Source organism: Terrapene carolina, unplaced genomic scaffold, assembly GCF_002925995.2.
Source record: "Terrapene carolina triunguis isolate 2854851 unplaced genomic scaffold, T_m_triunguis-2.0 Scaffold62, whole genome shotgun sequence".
In the NCBI taxonomy this organism is placed as follows: domain Eukaryota; kingdom Metazoa; phylum Chordata; order Testudines; family Emydidae; genus Terrapene; species Terrapene triunguis.
Genome location: NW_020664413.1, coordinates 13067795 through 13088207, shown reverse-complemented (window position 1 = coordinate 13088207; position 20413 = coordinate 13067795). Strand labels below are relative to the sequence as shown.

Sequence of the window (20413 nt, the reverse complement as noted above, 5' to 3'; positions counted from 1 at the left end):
GGCGGCGTGCCGGTCACTGTGAGGGTGGCAGTCAGGCTGCCTTTGGGAGATCCGCCGGTCCTGCGGTTTCGGCGGCAATTCGGCGGACCTCCCGCAGGCATGCCGCTGAAACCACGTTACCAGCGGACCTCCCGCAGGCGCGCCGCCGAAGGCTGCCTGACTGCTGTGCTTGGGGCGGCAAAATACATAGAGCCGCCCCTGTATGCAAGGATGATGGTGTGTGTGCTGTGGGTCGCTGTGCGTGATGAGGTGTGTGTAGGTGTGTCACTGTGCATGGATGATGGGGTGTGTGTAGCCGTGTCTGTGTGTGGATCGCTGTGTGTGGAGGAGGGTGTGTAGAGGTGTTTCTGTGGTGTGGGTCACTGTGCGTGGAGGGTGTGTCTATGGGGACAGTCCTGCTATTTGGGGCTTTGTCTTATATAAGCACCTATTACCCCCCACCCCGTCCCGATTTTTCACACTTGCTGTCTGGTCACCCTAGTCTATGGTGTGGATGACAGGGTGTGTCTAGGTGTGTCTGTAGTGTGGGTCGCTGTGCACGGAGGAGGGTGTGTGATGTGTCTGTGGTGTGGGTCACTGTGTGTGGATGATAGGGTGTGTATAGGTGTGTCTATATTGTGGGTCGCTGTGCATGGAGGGTGTGTGAGTGTAGGTGTGTCAGTGGTGTGGGTTGCTGTGCACAGATGATGCAGCGTGCATATCCATGATCTGGGGGGGGGGGGTTGCTGTGTGCATGTATAGCCGTACATACCCCTTCCCCCGGAATTTGTACTGAAAACTGTATCTTACAGTCACCGCTTCACTGAGATTCCTTATGGGTGTGGATCCCATACACGGGGGGGGGGGGGCGCGTGCCCCATAGGTGGGATCCACACGGACGACTCGAGCCGAGACTGGCTCAGGGGTGGGGAGAAACTGCCCAACTGCCCTTCCGCTTGGCAGCACCTCTCCGGGCCGAGGGAGGCGGAGGAGCCCATCCTCCCCCCGTCACCCCACTGTGAGCTCGCCCAGCCCCACCCGGGCTCGGGGCGCGGAGCGGGACAGGGCCGGGCCTGGCAGCCCCCCGAGAAGGGCGGTGCCGCTGAGCCTCCCCGCCGCGCCTGCTCCCCGAGCGCAGTGTCTCCTCCTGGCCCCTAGAGGCCGCTGCGGGCCGCGCGAGCGGGGGAAGCGGTTCCGGGGCGCCCCGGCGGCTCTGTGCCCGGCCGATGCCCACGTGCGGCGGCGCTGCCGGACTCAGCGATCGGCGCGGGATGGCGGCGGCGGCCGGGAACCTGCCCATGCGGCTGCTCCGCAGGAAGATCCACAAGCGCAACCTCAAGCTGCGGCAGCGCAACCTGGCGCTACAGGGGGCCGGGCCGCCAGGTACCGAGCCGGGGGGGGGGCGAGTCCGGGCCGCCAGGTGCCGAGCCGAGCCGCGCCGCGGGGTCTGGGCCGCCAGATACCGAGCGCGGGGGTCCGGGCTGCCAGAAGCCGAGTCGAGCCGGGCCTACTCCCGGAGAGCGCTGGGGGTGGCAGGAGCTGCCCCTGCCCGTCCCACTCGGGGTGTGTGTTGGGGGGTGTCTCTGGAGGCCCGGCCCGGCCCAGCCTCCCACGCAAAGCGCCCGGGGTACCTAGCCGAACCCGCAGCGGCCGAGCCAGGAGCGCCGGGCCCAGGGCAGAGCTCGGGCGGGCAGGCGGTCCCTGGGCCCTGCCCCGTTTCTCTGCCTGGAGCTCGCTGGGGGCCGGGTGCCCACGGGAACGCGTGGGGGGCCGGGACGCGCCTGTGAACGCTGCTGATCGCGGGGGGCGATATTGTAGCTGTAGAACCGGCCCGAGCTCATTATTTGGTGGTTGTGGTAAATGTCAGTTGTGTCCCTGGCCTCGCCTTTTCAAACGTGGCCCCTCCTGGTTAGCACTAGTGATTATGAATGTCCTGCGGAAACACCCCCAGCCTGCTTTTCAGGGGTGCGGAGCAGGTCCCCTTGAAGTCATTTGGAGTTGTGGCTGCTCAGCTCCTCTGGAAATGAGGCCCTGATGCTCTCATGTTGGACAGTCAAGAACGGAAGCTCTCTCCATCAGTGGCCACTTTTGAAAATGGAGGTGGTGTTGCAGAGCTAGTTGTCCCTGGACTACAAGCTGAAACAGCGACACCAGGTTCTAAACCAGAGAGAACTTTGAACTCGGTCTTCCACGGGTTTAATAAAGCACCTGCCCAACTAGTAATCGCACCATCCTGGAATTGTGAATGGTCAGAGCTTCTGGAATTCTGCAGCTCCCAGTGTATTCTCACGCATCAAACTACTGACTGTTATTAATACTGTGCATATTACCACCACTGCAGAGTTCCAGGTGCTGTGATATTAGCTAGTGACTAATACCATTTCTCTGAACAATTCCAGTATTTTGATTAAACTGTAAATGTTTGGGTTTTTTTTTTTAATTGCCTTCCTCTTTTCTATTTTGGATTTGCCATTCCTGCTTCTTCTAGTGGAGACAAGATCTGTGGATCCGTCTGAGGAAGCTACGAACAATGTCATTTCTGAAGAATCAGTGGAGGACCTTAAAGTGAAGAATGTAAAGCAACCTCAACTAATAGCTAACGGTGAAGTAGCTGCAGAAGCAAAACATTCTGAGTCAAAGAAGAAGAAAAAGAAGAAAAAAAGGCAAATGATTGACACAGAACAGGGTATGTCATCTTCAGTCTTACTTAAAATGTTATCCTCTGAGTTCCACCCTAAGCTGTCAGTAGTGTCTTTGAATGGGCCTACAAAACTCCGCTAGTATAACCAACTTCTGCCAGCGTTGATCTTGCAGCTATTCCTAGGGCTCTCCTGAGAATTTTTGGAAAGTTTAGTGTGATGATTCCTAGGGGTTATATCCAGATGTGACCAATTTTATGTAAATCATATGCTAGAAGACTTCTAGGTACCCCTATCTCTCTGTTGCAAGAGGAGTGTTACCCAAAGGTTTGTGATGAATCTCTGAATACTTCACTCTTTAAGAAAGAGCTTTGAAGGGACAGGTATCTAAATAAACTGTAAACAGTCATATGCCTTAGATTCATCGCAATACAAATAAAATCCTAACACATGTAGTTGTAAATGTTAATTAGTCATCACAGCCCCCTCTGTGAAGTAAGATATTAAGCATTTAAATTTGAAATGTATGGAAAGTAAGGAAAAGAGGTCAAGTAGTGTGACAAAGTGGTTAACTTTGTCTGATCTGGGATCAGAACACAGGGATCTTCTAGTGTCGTATGCTTAGTCTACACTGCCTCTCCCACCACTGAGCTATCCCTTACTGTGAACAGAGGTCATACTGGTGAGGTAGTAGGCTGTAGCTTCAATACTACAGTTGGCTGGAAGAAAGCTTGCATAGGGACAATAAGGATAGCACTGAACCTGTCCTGAAAACTGGTCTGATGTCTTCTAAGGCTTTGTCTACTCTGAGTTAAGGGTGTGATTCCCCTGCTCATGTATACATACATGCAGTAGCTCCATGAGAGCTAGTGCAAGTGTAAATAGCAGTGTAGCCATGGTAGCACAGGTACTGGAGACGGGACTAGGCTGTGCCAAGTACATACCCACTGGTTTCAGGCAGGTTTAGACTCCGCACAGCTAAGTTACTGTGAATACACAACTGTTTATACTTTTGCTAGCTCTTATTGAGCTACCATGAGCATGTGTACGTGAGCAGGGGAATCACACCCCTAGCTCATAGTGTTAGACATAACCTTAAAAAAGTCATGATTTTCACAGACCCCACGTCAGCTTGAATAACTCATGATCTTTGCTACTGATTTCCCCCCTGAATTTACAACCTAAGTCATCTGTTTCCTATTTTCAAGGCTACAAGTGTTAACTATTTGCAAGTGCAAAGTGCTATGAGGTTCTCAGATGAATAGAACTGCAAAGTAATACTACTCTGAGAAACTGAATATCAGAAATATATTCCTGACAGCAAATGCTACTATAACAGAATATTTTCTCCAGGTTAGTTGGTGAAGCCCCACCACATGACACATTAAAAAAAAAAAAAAAAATCAAGCTGGACAAAGCATTAGAAAATATACTTAGGAATTGCACTGAAAGGCCTAATAATTTTCTCTCTCACCCTACAAAACTCATGCAACAGAATTTGATGAATGATACCTATGGATATACTAGAAAGCTTAGAGCGGTGCAGCTGCGCCACTATAAACTCTGTAGTGGAGCCGCTCTAAGCTGGCGGGAGAGAGCTGTCCTGTCAACTTTTAATTAATTAAACCCCAACGAGCAGGTTGTCCCTGTGTCAGCGGGAGAAGCCCACCCGCCAACATAGCACTGTTCACAAAGGCGCTTAGGTCAGCGTAATTTAGGTCACTCAGTGGCTTATTCCCACCCCGGAGCGACATGAGCTATACCGACATAAGTAGTAGTGTAGGCATAGCCTCGATGTTTTTGCGTCTCATGTATGTAGTATTTATAAGTAAAGATTTCAAACACATCAAATTATTTTTAAATGAAAAACAAGTTGACTGTCATTTATTCTATCTGCACTATCATTTAAGGGAAATAATCAAAGTAATCATTGAGCTTAAAATGTAAATGTATATTAATAGCTAGTGATTTACATATTGTAACAAGCGTGTTTTTCCTCTAAATGAGAGAACTATACTCTAATGCATATTAAAGAGTTAGTCTACTTGTTGAACAGGGATTCTGCTTTTTCATCTATTCTTAAATAGAGAAAACGTTTTACGTTACATACTCCATTATACAGATGTTAAAATATTTCAGTATTTGCTGTTAAGAAGTGGAACTTTGCTCTGTAGTTGATTTCCAGAGTTAACTGTGTACCTCATGTTTTTCTGTTCAGGAGCACCTCTTCCCAACCTTTTATAACACATTTACAACGCGTGTACAGTGAATGTAAACTAATATTTATATCCTATAGATATTGCTAAGCTAATGCACTTGCCTGCTTTGCAAAGGAAAGGAAGTAACTTTAAACTTTGTTTTAAATTTTTTTCTCTCTCCTTGGTTGGGAACACACCTTCTGAATATGAACTGATGCAGTGTTGCCTGCCCTAGCTTATGGGATGACTTCCTGAAACAATTTTTTTTCTCCCTATGGGTAGATAAAAAAGCATGAACTAAAATGAAATTCCTGCTATATTGAAATGTGCATGAGTGATTTACGTACTGGGGGAATAAATATCCCATTATCTCTTTTTTTTATTATAATGGTTGCAAAGAATATATCTAAGTGTGACTTGTTTGTATGTTCGTTCTCTCAAAAAATAAATTAATTGCAGGTACAGAAACTAAAAAAGCAAAGACTGAAGAACAAGCGTCTGCAGACATGGAAGATGCAAAAGATAGTAAGGATCCTGAAGTGGAAGAAAATTATGAGGATCCTGAAGAGATAGAAGTAATGGATGAAGATACCGAAGAGCCCAGTTTACCTCTTGGTGTAACAGGTAACTTGTGTCAGAGTTTCCATATCTGTTTTTCTTTTTGCCTAGAGCCAGAACGCAAGTTCTGAAACTCTCTTTAGAGTAAGTAATTTTTTTTCAAACTTAGGTACTTAAAGTTAGGTGTCTTTGAAATTTGAAAGTTTCTGCAGTAGGTTTTTCTTGTTAACGTTTGGCAAATATCTGATTCTTCTAAGTTGAATGTTAATTTGCATTTGTGAGGGCCTGCTCTTTTTAAGAGGTTTTTATGTCACTTACATGTTTGATTTGTCTTAGTTCCCCTGGTTTTCCTTTTCTTATTAACTTAATGATGAAGTGGTACTAATCTGCATAGGACAAAACTGCTTGTAGTAATCAGATACAGTAACTTGAAACTTAACTTGTTAATTGCCAGATCAGTTTAGCCAAGTAGCCAATGAGGGTGGGCAGGTTTTGAAGAAACAAGGTTGAGATGATTGATGAACTGTTTCTCTTCAGGTGCTTTTGAAGACACCTCATTTGCTTCACTGTCTGATCTAGTCAGCGAGAACACGCTGAAAGGAATAACTGATATGGGCTTTACACACATGACAGAAATTCAACATAAAAGTATTAAACCCCTTCTGGAAGGCAGGTAAGAAAGAGATTTTTGTTTTTTTTAAATAAAGGAGCATGTGTAATTAAAATTCCACCTCAGTTTTGTCTCTATGTGAAAGGCAAACACCTTAAAAGTATTGGGATTGCAATTCCACCCTCGTACACAGACTGGCTTAGTGACATATCTGCTACTGCATTAATGAAAAATTCTAATAGAAATGCTCGGAAAGAATGAGAATTTCTGGTCACACATGAAACTATTGAATACTTTTGCAATTTAGTATATATTAGTCCCTAATACTGATAGGTTATGTTCTCATTTATTTGTCTATTTAGTCATTTTAATAATTGATGCCCTGCATGACCACTACAGGTTCAGGGACCCGTCCCTGCCCCGCCCAAGGTTTTACAAATAATTAATATTGAACATGTTATTTATATGGTATTTCCATCTTGTGCATGTGTTTATATATGTTTTGTTTCATTATGTGTTTATATTTTATATAAAAATAAAGGTTTTTAAAAGTATTGGGATACAAGCTATTTGGATTGTTTGAGTTATGTTGTAATATTTTTTAGAAAAGTCGTGGTTTTTTTAGTGCTCATGTGTTCTAAGTACTTTATATATGGTTCCCCGTTACCCAAGTACTAGTGTCTTCCACATATTTCCCCAATACTTCCACATAATTCCCAAGTAGAATTAATTCGTCATTTGCTTGCTTTCTTCCCAGCCTTCTGGAGAAAGTTTGTTTGGTTGATAGGCTTATTTGTTTACTTTGTGCGAGTGTCCATGTTGTGCTTGTATGGTTTGTGTGAAGAAATTGAGGGGAAAGCTCAGTAGAAATTAGTTTTACATTTAGTTTTGAAAGTGGGGAGGTCTGTGATCTTTGCTGTCTCTTGTGAGTGAGTTCCATAGTGTAAGTCAGGCTTTCTCAAACAGGGGTCGCTGCTTGTGTAGGGAAAGCCCTGGCGGGCCGGGCCGGTTTGTTTACCTGCCCCGTCCGCAGGTCCGGCCGATCGTGGCTCCGGGCCAATGGGAGCTGCTGGAAGCGGCGCGGGCCCATTGGCCCGGAGCAGCGATCCGTGGCCAGTGGGAGCCGTGATCGGCCGGGCCTGCGGACTGGGCAGGTAAACAAACCGGCCTGGCCCGCCAGGGGCTTTCCCTACACAAGCAGCAACCCCTGTTTGAGAAACCCTGGTGTAAGTCCTACACCTGTTAAAGTTCCATCTCTTGTTCCCATCGAACATAACTGGTGGAATGTCAGTCACGGGGGGAGAGAGAGTCTCTGAGCCAATCCCATAGCAAATTCTGACTGCTCTCGAGACCAAAGTTCTCTGCCTTGATTGGATGGTTCCAGTCACAGTTGACCAGGGCTGTTTTTGAATGGCTAAATACTTACCATTATCAAACCTTTGAGCTGTTAATTTTTTCTCTACAAAAGTAACTAAAATTTTAAATGTTGCTGACAATGAAAAACTAAATATTTTCTTCCTAATTATGACACCTACAGAGATATTCTAGCAGCTGCAAAAACGGGCAGTGGCAAAACACTTGCCTTCCTCATTCCTGCCATAGAGCTCATCTACAAGTTAAGATTCATGCCTAGGAATGGTAAGGCGCTCTCTGTGCTTCTCAATTAAGTTGAAGTTATTCTTAGGGAGAGAGGGAAGGATTACTTGGTTTAATTTTTGCTGAAATGAGCAACTTCTTTTTTAGGAACGGGTGTTCTGATTCTTTCACCTACTCGAGAGCTTGCCATGCAGACTTATGGAGTTCTGAAAGAACTGATGACTCATCATGTTCACACCTACGGCCTGATAATGGGAGGCAGTAACCGATCAGCTGAGGCACAGAAACTTGCAAATGGGATCAACATTATAGTGGCAACACCAGGTAGACTTCTGGACCACATGCAGGTAGGTAAAATATCAGGTAGCCTTATGTATTTACAAAACAGAACAAAAAAATCCCACCTATACGTAGATTCTCTGGCTGACTTTGTGTTCATTAAAATCTTGTAGAACACCCCCGGGTTTATGTTCAAGAACCTGCAGTGTCTGGTAATCGATGAAGCCGATCGCATCCTGGAGGTTGGGTTTGAGGAAGAAATGAAACAGATCATAAAACTTCTGCCAAGTAAGTAAAAATCTGTGTCATTCCTAGAAATCATGTTACCCTCTGAGCAGCATGTTGGTCAAGGAAGAAGAGAACTAGGAGACAAGGCTTTGGGTATAGTAGTTTTAGTATTAGTCTTGAAACGATTGCCCTACACTTTCTAATGCTTGTTCACACACACACACACACACCCCCACACTCCCTTAATTCAGTAGTCAGCAGAAACTTGTTATATTTTACCATCTATAGATAGGTCAACTCACCACTGGAGCACCCCCTTATGGCTGGATGTGGGCTAGCAGGCTCTCCTCGTACAGCACCCCCTGCTGACAGTCTTTTTTTGCCTGCAGTGCTCTGCTTCTTCTTGCAACTCAACCTTCTGATCAGGTCATATTTAGTCCCATCCCATCAGGGATGATAAAGTCCAGCAAAAACAAATGTCTGATCCCTCCATCCAGTCTGCCACCCTCAATTCTGGGTCCAGTGGTCCATACATCTTTTTCCCAGGGCTCCCATTAGTCCATATCTCATTTTCAGAGCTTTACGCCACCTTACCGGTGGCTGGTAGGGAAACCCAGCCTCTCTCGCTACACTGGGTTCCAATCTAGGGACCCTAGGACAGGCAGTCAAGGTTCACTCCACCATACTCCTTGCTGTCTCCTCCCTGGACTTCTTCCTACTAAGCCCTACTGTGGACTTTCTCCTCACCTTACAAAATGCTTCCTATTTCCCACAAGTCTTGTCACTCCCTACTATCAGGACAGAGACAGCAGCATTTCTCCCTGCAGCCCCCTTCTGCTCCAAACTTCCTCTCTTTATAGAACCCAGCTGGTTTCATCATTAATTAGGGTTGACCCATCCCCCATGTGTAACCAGGTGGGTTAATTGGTCTCAGAACCACATTAACCCTTTCATCACTTGTGTGGGGTAGGCACTCCATCAGACCATCATTTATCTGAAGGACAGGCTTTTCATGGGCACCTTAACTTCTATGGGCTATATTATTTCTTTAACATAAGAGGTATCTTTCATTTTTATCTAGGGCATCTTTCTGCCAATGCAGGCTTGTTTCTTACCGTACAGTATTTTCTGACACAGTTTAAATGTCGCATGCTAAAAGGTTTCCATCCCTTCACTTGGGAGTCTCCTACACATATTCAGAGACTATACTTCAGGAAATTTATCCTGATCCTTACCTGATTTTTTTTTCTTTCCCTTTTCTAAATTTCATCCTATTACTCCTTGTATTGCTCTTTTACAGCAGGCAGTCTTTCTCCGAACCACTGAAGAACTCTTTCATCTTAGAAACAGAGGAAAACATGAAACAAGTGCATTTTAGTAAATATGCAGTCTGATGTATTTAAGAGTAGTAGCAACTTAATATGCAGTATGTAAAACCAAACAACAAGAGACAAGTAGAATAGCCACTCATACTGATAACTAGAGAGGCTAAAACTATAGGGAATCAATTTTGTTATTGTTCTTTGCATCGTAAGTAAAAGGGATTGTGCTTGATTTCCTCCCTAACCCCCATACATTTAGACAAGAGTGAAATATTTCAGGATCAGTGCCTATGTTTGTGTAAGGCAATGGGATCCAGGCAGGCAGCCCCTTGCACCTGTGCACAGTCCCAGTGAGGTCAGCAAGGCTCAGCAGAGGGGTTGTCCCACACAGCAAAAGTAATGTGTGTACACATGTAAGGTATGGTGGTATGGTATAACCTCTGTACCATGAAATTAAATTAAAAGGCAAAACTGTGTAAAACTGATAAAATAAATACTTTTTTGCATAACATATTAGTTACTTTGTTGCAATGAATTTCAGAAGTTTTTTTGAGGATGCAAAAAAGTATTTGATATTTATATGAATGAAAAAATATGCAGTTATACTAGCTAGAATTAAAATCTGATTTGGTCTGATTGCTATTTTCTGTATAAACAGCAGTGCAAATGAATATTAACCTGCCCCTGAAGGGAAAGGACTGCTTAGGGTTTATAGGTATTAAATGTTTTTTAAAACAAGCATTGCTTTGTAGGTCATGAGTACTACATAGTGTAAATTACATTGATAGTGGTTGTAGTAGAGACAGACATGATATAGTAAAACCTATATTTGCCCACCCACTGAGGAAAACAGGCAAAACACACACCAGGAGCCCCGCAACTGCATCTTGTGTCTCTGCTATTTGCATAATCCTCTGCGAAAGTGAGATTAATTTTGTGAATTATTTCAGAGCGCAGACAGACCATGCTTTTTTCTGCTACACAAACCCGAAAGGTTGAAGACCTGGCTAAGATATCGCTGAAAAAGGAGCCACTGTATGTTGGGGTTGATGATAACAAGGAAACAGCGACAGTAGATGGTCTTGAACAGGTAAAGTTAAGCAGATATACTAGTAAAAATAGATGTAATATGTGCACAAACTACTTCTAAACATCGATTTTTATGTGCATTCTATAAATGTAAAGTATAGTCTTAAAGTTAAGGTGGCCTTTGGTCATCCTGGTTGGACAACTGCTAGTAGATTGATTAAATCTCTCTGGCATTAGCCACCTATAAGGAATTATTTACATTTAGTAGATGTTGCAAGATAAGCAATACCAACAGCTTTGGAATTAGAGCTCCAATTCACAATCTCTTCAATTCTGTGAGGTGAGGAGGGCTGCTGCAGAATTACAGGTTGTTACATCACCTTTCCATAGATGCCAAAGACTGGATCAGTAGCAGAATTTCTCTTTAAATAATGTGCTTTGAAAAAAGTTCTGAATTTTAAGGACCCAGGAGATAGATAGATATTGTAAGGTGTGTTATTTACAGTGATAAAAAAATCTTGGAACATCTTTGTTGTTGTATAAATAACATAACTTCTACTCATCAATAATTCCCTAGTATGCGTCTCTTCATTAGATAATTTATTAAGTGTACTATATGGATGTCAGTTCCCAAGAAGGTGAGACTGGGAAAAAGGGAACATAGGTGTCTGAAAGTTTTGTTTAATATTGCTGTAGAACCAAAGACTTAAACTATATGTTTTAAAGCTCCATTTGTTTGCACTGACTTAATTGAGTTATTTGAAACAAAAGCATATTTCATACATGTTTTAAATAACTGGCCTTGAATGATTTCCAGGGATATGTAGTGTGTCCGTCCGAAAAAAGGTTCCTTCTGCTCTTCACATTCCTCAAGAAGAATCGGAAGAAAAAGCTGATGGTATTTTTCTCGTCATGTATGTCTGTGAAATACCACTATGAACTACTCAACTATATCGACTTGCCAGTCATGGCCATTCATGTAAGTATTTTCTTAAGTTAACCCTTTCAAACCAGCTTTCTCTTAAAGCTGGTCTTTTAAATATGCACCTGAAGAACAAGGTTTCTGTCAGTGAGATGGAGTTGTGTGTTAAAAGGGCATTTTCCATCAAACATCAAGTTTAGAGATTCCAAGTTTGCTCACTGAAAATGATTTCATGACGCTTCCATGTTGTGGAGGTAGTGGAGCTTTTCATTGTCTATGTGGAAATTAATGTTACTATTGTTTTTTAGTTTAGCATTAGTCCTTGCTTAATAGTCTCCCCTTTACTAAGCAAGCCACCTGGGTACGTGGTAGAATTTGCAATTATATTTGGTAGAATTTGCAAAAAGGAAACAATAATTCTTTTTTGCCACACACTTCAGGCATCTCTTCAGTTGGTAATTGTTTTTTAAATGTTGACTTCCATTGCATCCCCACTTGGATACGTGTTTTTATTTTGTTATATTATCACAACTGCAGCCCTAAATAGTTGGGAATATGGACTAATTGTATATTTGATTTAAGGTGATAAATACCTTATGAAACAAACATAATTGAGTTGTTAACTCACCTCAGTGTGTTTTGTTTGTTTTGGGGTTTTTTTTTGGTCCTCCTAAGGTCTTTGTGCTGCATTCTGAATGGAAGTGCTAAATCAGGGGTGAGGAGGAAGGAATCTTATTGTTCTTCTATTTCTCTGTAATCTTGCAAGTGTTACTGTTTCACTCTCTGAACCTTCAAACAATTAGGCATATCCTTAACTTTAAGCCCTTGAATTAGTCCCATTGCATTGTGTGTTCGGAGGATTGAGCACTTACTGCTTTAGAATGTACAATGTAACCTCCTCCAAAGTAGCATTTATGTTGCTCTATGCTGTACATCAGCCTGCTTTGTTTATGCACTATGGAAATGGTTCTGCTTTTAAAAGCCATGGATGTGTGGGTATGTATGAGTCGGTTAGATGGAAAGATGCTTTAACACATTGCTTTAAATCTTCTTAGTAACCACACAGTGTCTGAGAATATATTTCTTGTGTATATGTAAACCTATAATTCTGAAGGCTGATTTGCAGAATTTTTTCGTTGTTGATTCAATCCTGAATATGTTTTCTCCTAGGGCAAGCAGAAACAAACTAAACGGACCACCACATTTTTCCAGTTCTGTAATGCAGATTCTGGAATACTTTTGTGCACTGATGTAGCTGCCAGAGGACTGGATATTCCTGAAGTTGATTGGATTGTCCAGTATGACCCTCCAGATGACCCAAAGGTAACTTGTCTCCTGCAAATGCTTCTGATTTGTCTTTAACGTTCCACACTTTTGGAGAAAGTATGGACTTAATTACCCTTCTACAGAAAACTGTTAGGGCTCAGGCAGGGTTTGCATCAAACAACTGACTTTCTATTGTTGTTCCTGGAAAATGCTTGATTTTACAATTCATGTGCTGAATGCACCACTTATTTGAAGCATTCAGCATGCTTTTAAAATGATTGCCTGTTGGAAAAAATTATGTGTACTTAGACTTTTAGTTTAGTTAATTTTAAAAATGAGTCAAAAGAAGTATAAAGTTGTATGCTTGACCTTAAGTCCCCCTGACAATTTTTGTGATTTTTTTTTTTTTTTTAAAGTCCCTATTTTCCAGTTTAGTTTTTCTTCCTGTTACTGGGTGAAAGACCCATACAAACAACTGCACAAAGTAACCAAACTGAAAAAAAAAATAGAAAAATTAGTTACAGTAATCATAGATGTTGACTATAACAATAATAAGTAAAATATTTTCAAATGGATTTTTTTTAATTGAGTGTCTCTTCATCAAACCTAGTGCTTCAGGTTTGCAGCTCTTGGTTTCTTTATCAGTAGATTTCAATGTGATGAGCAGAATTTACATCATTATGGATGAGAGACTCCATAGCTGTATTACTATTAAGTTTGTTTTTCTGTTAGGCTATTCACATTTGCAAGAGTCAAAAGCAGATCCCATTGACCCAAGACCATGGAAATATTTATTTTGCATGGTGTTAAATGTTGAGTTTGACCATCATCTGCACTGATATTAGCATATTCTGGAGATAGTAATAGTGTTAATTTTAAAGAAATTACTTGGCATAAGAATTTTGATTTCAAATTATTACATTTTTAACTATTCTTTTTCCAAAAAGGAATACATTCATCGTGTTGGTAGAACTGCCAGAGGTATAAATGGCAGAGGACATGCTCTACTCATTTTACGACCAGAAGAATTGGGTTTCCTTCGTTACCTAAAGCAAGCCAGGGTAAAGTCGTGTATAGTATTTTACTATGCTGCTGGAATTTTTTGATGTAGAAACTGTAATGATTAATCAAGTGTTTCAGTATTTTAACCGAAACCCATTTTATTGCTTAGAAAATGTTTAACTGAATAATTTAATAGAAATGCAAGGTGGCCACCGCAATAGAAACTAAATAATCATTTAAATTCCAGTGTAGCTGGAATCGCTTGACAATGCAGCTTTACGATGTGCTGTAAAAGGGAAAAAATGTTTCTGAGAGTCCTCTACCAAAGCCGCTAGGTACGTGGTGCTCCCAACAAAAACAAGGAAGACACAACCCTAGTAATATATTTTTAAAAGTCTCTATTTTAAGAAATGGCAGGAAAAAAATCACAAGTTTCAGTCAGTAGTATATCAAAAGACAGGACAGCTGCTAAACTTACCAATTCCTCATTTGTTTTCTCAGCCCTGAGTCACTACCACATTTCATTACTATAAAGGAGAAATGTCCCTTCAATGAGAAGAACATTAGTGTAAATATTGCTGCTAATGATGTGCTCTGATTAAAAACCTGATATTTCTATAGCAGCAGGAAAGAGACTGAAATGCCTTCAAAATACCTATCTCAAGCCTTTATTCATATAGAAAAAGTGGTTCACTTTTTCCATCGTTTTCAAGTTCAGAACCTGACTGTGGAAAACCCACTATTCTCACCCTGGTGATAGAATGCTTTGCAGCAAAAAGCCCTGCAAAAATACTTACTGGAACTTTTAAAGGACATTATTTGAATAATGAAAAGCAGTCAACTATCTGCATATTCTTAACTTGCCGTCCTTTAGAACTTGTTTACATTAGAACATTTTGCTATTTTAATTATACCAGTATAGTTAAAGTGGCAAAACCACATAGTGTGGACCACAATTATATGGATATAAAAGTGTTTATACTGGTGTAAGATATTATGCTAGTGTAACTGTGTCCACACTAGGGCATGTTACCAGTATTAAAGTTATACACCTCTACCCCGATATAACGCGACCCGATATAACACGAATTCGGATATAGCGCGGTAAAGCAGCACTCCGGGGGGAGTGGGGGGTGCGCACGCCGGTGGATCAAAGCAAGTTCAATATAATTCAGTTTCACCTGTAATGAGGTAAGATTTTTTGGCTCCTGAGGACAGCGGTATACCAGTATAACTTTTTCTAGTGTAGATGGGGCCTTAGTTACCATTTTCTTTAGGTGAATGCTGTAACTTTTACTTATACCTTCTTATATAGGCTATATAATACTGTGTAAGAGTTATCTAAACACCTTTTTTTTTTTTTTTGGTGTGTGTGTGTGTAGGTACCATTAAGTGAATTTGAATTTTCCTGGTCCAAAATTTCAGACATCCAGTCTCAGGTATAAAGTTATCTCATATTAGTTCTCTGAATTTTTACATGAAAACGATTATAGATATAGACTAGCCTGCTCTTACAAAGCAATTGAAGGTTTAAAGAAATTGTGGAAATGTGCTTACATTATTTGAAAGATTCCTCTAGATATTTGCTCTTAAGTGCTAAGCCCTCATGTCATTACAGCTATCCATGACTTTATTATGACACCATGTTATAATTTCAGATACATTTTCATTTGAAGTATCAAATTCTGCCCTCATAACATACAGGTTACCTGTCATTGACTTCAGTGAGAATGAACATATATGCCTGTTTAGAAACAGGTCTTTTTCTTTTTTAAAAATATGACAGTTTAATCTGCCATAGTAATTTTAAGTATATCTTTGACTTTATGAATAGAGGTTTATATTTGTGGATAAAGTGTGTGTACCTAGCACAATAAATGTAGGGGTTTTTTTCCCTTACTGAATAAATGTACGTGTTCCATTTACTTTTCAGTAATGTAATACTTCATAAAAGGATTACTCTGTGCCTCTACAGGAACAGGAAAATCTAGAAATGACATTTGTAAATTCTATAATGCATAGTAGGAACCTGTTTAACTGGCCTGATTTACATGCTACCATAATCCAGTGGAAGATAGATCTGCTTAATGTTCAGCTATAAGGTGACGAGCATGGAGTAGGAATCTAAGTAGACTAGAATAGGCATTTTTTGTAAATGTGGGAAGAATTCCATGTTATACGTACATACATTCAGTAATAAAAATGACTAATTTGAATTACATTTTAGAAAAAAAAGATTTTAAAATTTGGAGTGAGCTGTTTTTCAGTTAATACATAAATGTTGGTTTTATGCAATAATTTTTCTATAAATATGATTTTTCAATTGGCTTGAAATCCTGACTCAGCAAGATCATGGTTTGACTTAGAGCGTCAGAACTGATGAGCTCACCGTTCAGTTTGTGTTCTGCTTAAGTTGAGTTGAATTTCAGAGAGAGGCTCTGTTTATTTTTCAGAAGGTTGTCACTTTTGATTCTAAATGCAGAAACTAGTGAAGCAGTGTATTTGGGCACTGGCGGTTTTTTGGTCTATTATTTTTGTGGAATTTTGCAGTCTTTTTTGAATATTTGTTGTTAGTTGGTACATGGAGAACAATAAGTCTTGTCAATGCTAAATAGTAAAAACCTTCAATTTAAGGAGAAAATTCAGATGTGCATCAAGGGAGAAGCTAACATTGCCTGTTTTAGTGGTAGAATCCAGCAACATATGCATATCTTCGTAGGCCACCTTTGTCCATTAATTCCAAGCTCCCTAGTTTTAAGATTTGTTTGTACCACCTAAATATAGCTATAAAGTTACGCTAAAGAGAATGCATTCAGACAGTGTAACTCATTATTTTTGCAATACTTTTTAAGATTACTTTTTGAGGCTATGTAATGTAATTCAATTTGTTTTTTCCCCTCTGATTTATAAAGACACATTGAACTATTACAGTGAAATACAAATTTATCAATTTTTCTGAAGTGAATATTATGGTTAATGTACTCATTGCAAATTACAAGCAAAATGAGTTATTTGCTGTATAATTTATAAACTGGTTACAGCCATAATTGGATACAACTGTCTTGCCTTTCTTTTTCCAGCTTGAAAAATTGATTGAGAAGAACTATTTCCTTCACAAGTCAGCCCAGGAAGCATACAAAGCATACATTAGAGCTTATGACTCCCATTCTCTGAAACAGATCTATAACGTCAATAACTTGGATCTACCCAAAGTTTCCCTTTCGTTTGGTTTCAAAGTCCCTCCATTTGTTGATCTCAGTATCCTTTTATCGCAATGTGTCAAAACTAATTTATCTCTCTGCTTAACATTTCTAATATGCACATCACTGAAGTATCCAAGTGCAAATGATAGTTTTACTATTAATTATCTAAGCATGTCCTAACCCTAAGAGAATAGTTTTATAGAAGAAGTTAACCAGTTATTTGCCAGTTTTAATATTTGTTCATGACTATGTATGTAAGGCAGGGCAAGAATAACAGCATTTTAATTTTTGCATATATAGTGGATCTGGGAATATTACATGTATATTCTTGAGAGTAATTTCCTCTTTTACTAATGTGGGGTTTGCACAATGAGATACATACTTCAGTGTAATGGTTGTGGCGTATTGTCCTGGGGAAAGAAAAGTATAGGGACTGCTCAAATTGTTTCAGAACTACTGGGGGTAAAGGCTGACCCATTTCTAGCTTTAGTACCGTCCATTGTGTGAGAAGGAACAGAGTTAAACAATTTGAAAGAAGGAAAAATAGAAAACAATCAAAGGAATAACCAACACTAGGTGAGTTTTTAGTTTGACAGGTTTTCTCCACCCTTGCGTCCACTAAGTTTTTGCTCTGTAAAATGCCAGGCACACTGTATTATTCTTTTCCCCTGAAAACATCCCACCATACTGAAAAATGTGACAGTTAAGTTGGTTTAATGTTTATTGTCTGTATTCCTTAACCAAAAATTCTTAGATGTGAACAGCAGCCAAGGTAGAAGATTGCAAAAAAGAGGCGGAGGTGGAGGATTTGGTTACCAGAAATCCAAGAATGTCCACAAATCCAAAATCTTCAAACACGTTAACAAGAAAAAGTCAGACAGCCGGCAGTTTTCTCGTTGAAGCTGTCCATTGAAATGACTTTTGTCATTAAAATAGACTCTCTCTTGGTGAAAATAATCTTACAGATATTTCCTTTGCAAATTGCTCAGGTTTAAGCTGTGCTCTGTTTAAATTTTAAAATTTTACATTTGGTTTCTGGCCATATCTTATAACTCATTTCAAAAGCATTTACGTAGGAGAAAACTGAGAAAACTAAGCGGTTTTGGAAACTTTCGTCGCAAAGGAGAGGATAGCTGGATGTAACCTTTTTTACTATAAATAAGTTAAACAAATTGTTCCTGAAAATAGAACACATTTTTCAGTGTTTTTTTCTATAAGATATTCTCCCTTTCTTCCTCACTCCACCCTCTAAGCACCCATCAAAAAAGGCAATTCTGAATACAGTATCGTTGTGCATAGCAAGAGTCCTTCAGAGTATTCAGAAATTAAAGGGGATGGCAGGTCGCTGAGACTATTTTTACAGCACAAAATAAAAGATCCTTGTTTACTTGGGTCACTGGACTTCTTTATAAAGCTACAAAACTCATTGCTTTTTCTAGTAAATACGATGAAGAATATGAAAATTCTTGACGAGCAGAGAATTTCTATGAGCATAATGTGTTTTTAAACCATCAAGGAAAACACTTTGGTCTGTGTATCAGAGAGTACAAAGGCAAGACTACAAAAGCAAACTTAATAGTATATATTATGTGACATGCTTGAACTGCTTTTTGATATTATGTTAATATGCTAATTTATATTCCAGAGGAGCAATCTGTTTGCTTCAGCAGCTTCTCTCAAATTTAGGTTTAAATTTAACCGTCTCATATAATTTCTAAAATATATTCTGTTAAAACAAGAATATGCAAATAAAATGATACACCTTAATTTAATTTGTAGTATCCTTTATGAAGAGGGTACAACAAGAACTGTTGCAACAATATTTTGTAACAGTGTATTACTTTTTAGTAGCCATTCCTTGGATCAGTGGTGAGTAAAGCCAAAGATATAGTCACAGAATTGAGTGACTGCAACACAGTGTATGTAAGATTTAGAAAGGTGAAGTAGGGTGTAAATATAGGGAGATCTTGGAACGAGAAGTGGAAAAGACAGAAAATACAGGGGAAGATACAGAATACACATGATTGGGAAGGATGAGGTGGGGAAGGGTAACCCATTGTTGTAAGAAAGAGCGAGGGCAGTAAATTGATTGACAGTATTACAATTAAATACTTTGCACAGTGGACAATACACAACCGACTTAGTCCTTTAAATTGCAGAGTATGCCAGGGCATGTATTTTCACTCTGGTGGATAGATTTAATCATTGGGCTAGTTTTTCATGTTTCTCCCCAATACCACTGCCCTGGTAGATAAGTCGTATTCTCATAAGACCACTGAGGTAGGGAAATAGCGTTAGCCCTCTTTCAAAGATGCTAAGTGACTTGCCCACGCTGCTAGGGTAAGTCAGTAAAAAAAAATCAGAACCACAGAATCCTGATTCCATACCCCTGCAGCATATCTCTGTCTGTGTAGCAGCTCAAATTTCATTTTACCCTCCCCACCGCTCCCAAAATGAGGTAGGAATTTCCCTGAAACTCAGACATTCCGTTTTTCAATCTTAATACTGATGTATGAAAGTGAACAGATTGTGAATGTGTTAATTTGAATATAGTTAATTCACTAAAACAGGCAATACGTTTTTAAATCAGCAAGTTAGACGTAAAAGTGAAAGACTTTGTATAGGAAGGCTTGACTCCTTTGTTTTATGGAGGGAACCGATTAGTGTTGAGAGAAGGAGCATGACCATTCTATTATCACTATTATCCTATAAATAATTAAACACATACCTGTAGCACTATGAAGAAACATTTCTTTAATCTGGCCCTTTTAAGGCTAAACTCAGCTACAAATTTTTAAAAAATAAATGTGTCAGTTAAGAAGTTTGGATTTCTGATACATCAAGTTGTTTGGATTTAAAGGCTTAAAGCTTCACTGGTTGCAATGAGAAGCAGAAGCTGTTCTTTAAATTAAAACTGCATTGATCAGATCTCTCTCTAATACCTAGCACAGTGGGGCACTGATCCTTGACTCCAGGTTATATTCTTATACAAATAATTGTTTAAAAGTCTCTAACATGTTTTAGAAATACCTATGAAGTATATAACACCATAATATGTAAGGGTTTGTCTAGATGTGAAAGCTACCCAGTTTTGCAAATGGGAGCTGAACCCAGAACTCCTGTGTGTTAGATACGAGACTCTCTCCTTTTAATATTTTCAGAACTGAATGCTGTCAGTGAGCAATATTTCATTCTTCCTTTATACAAAGAAAGTTGTCTTATTCAAATCTAGTTTTTAATAAAGGAAGGCAGTCTCTTACTGAGAGTGTGTGCTATCCTAAATTTTTCTTTTCCTTAGCTTAAAACTATTATTCCTAGTTTTATCTCTTTCTGCTTCCCTAAACAATTCCTCTCCCTCGTTGTTGAAGTCAATGGGAGTTTTGCCACAGACTTGAGTGGGACCAGGATTTCACCCTTAGTTCATAATCTTTTCTCAGCTGTCACATCCTCCAGCCCCATAATCAGAAAACAATAGCAAGTGATCTCTCTCCATTTTGTCTACATCTTTCTATTGGTTAGATGCCCAGAGTTGAATTCATTGCCTTTAACTGTGATCTTGTGAAAGCCATGGAGAGAGAGAGC

At 40.2% G+C, this 20413-nt stretch overlaps 1 protein-coding gene across 1 annotated transcript; it reads left to right on the top strand.

Moving 5' to 3' along the window:
• The first annotated feature begins 1188 nt into the window (after nucleotides 1-1188).
• On the top strand, nucleotides 1189-20090 carry DDX18 (DEAD-box helicase 18). Its single transcript, XM_024224502.1, has 14 exons — nucleotides 1189-1362; nucleotides 2468-2665; nucleotides 5276-5440; nucleotides 5912-6047; nucleotides 7522-7622; nucleotides 7728-7927; nucleotides 8033-8147; nucleotides 10360-10499; nucleotides 11256-11417; nucleotides 12531-12683; nucleotides 13574-13687; nucleotides 15011-15067; nucleotides 16709-16886; nucleotides 17586-20090. Exons 1-14 carry the CDS (start codon nucleotides 1206-1208, stop codon nucleotides 17729-17731), a joined length of 2022 nt encoding a protein of 673 aa, XP_024080270.1. The 5' UTR covers nucleotides 1189-1205; the 3' UTR covers nucleotides 17732-20090.
• The last annotated feature ends 323 nt before the right edge of the window (nucleotides 20091-20413 follow it).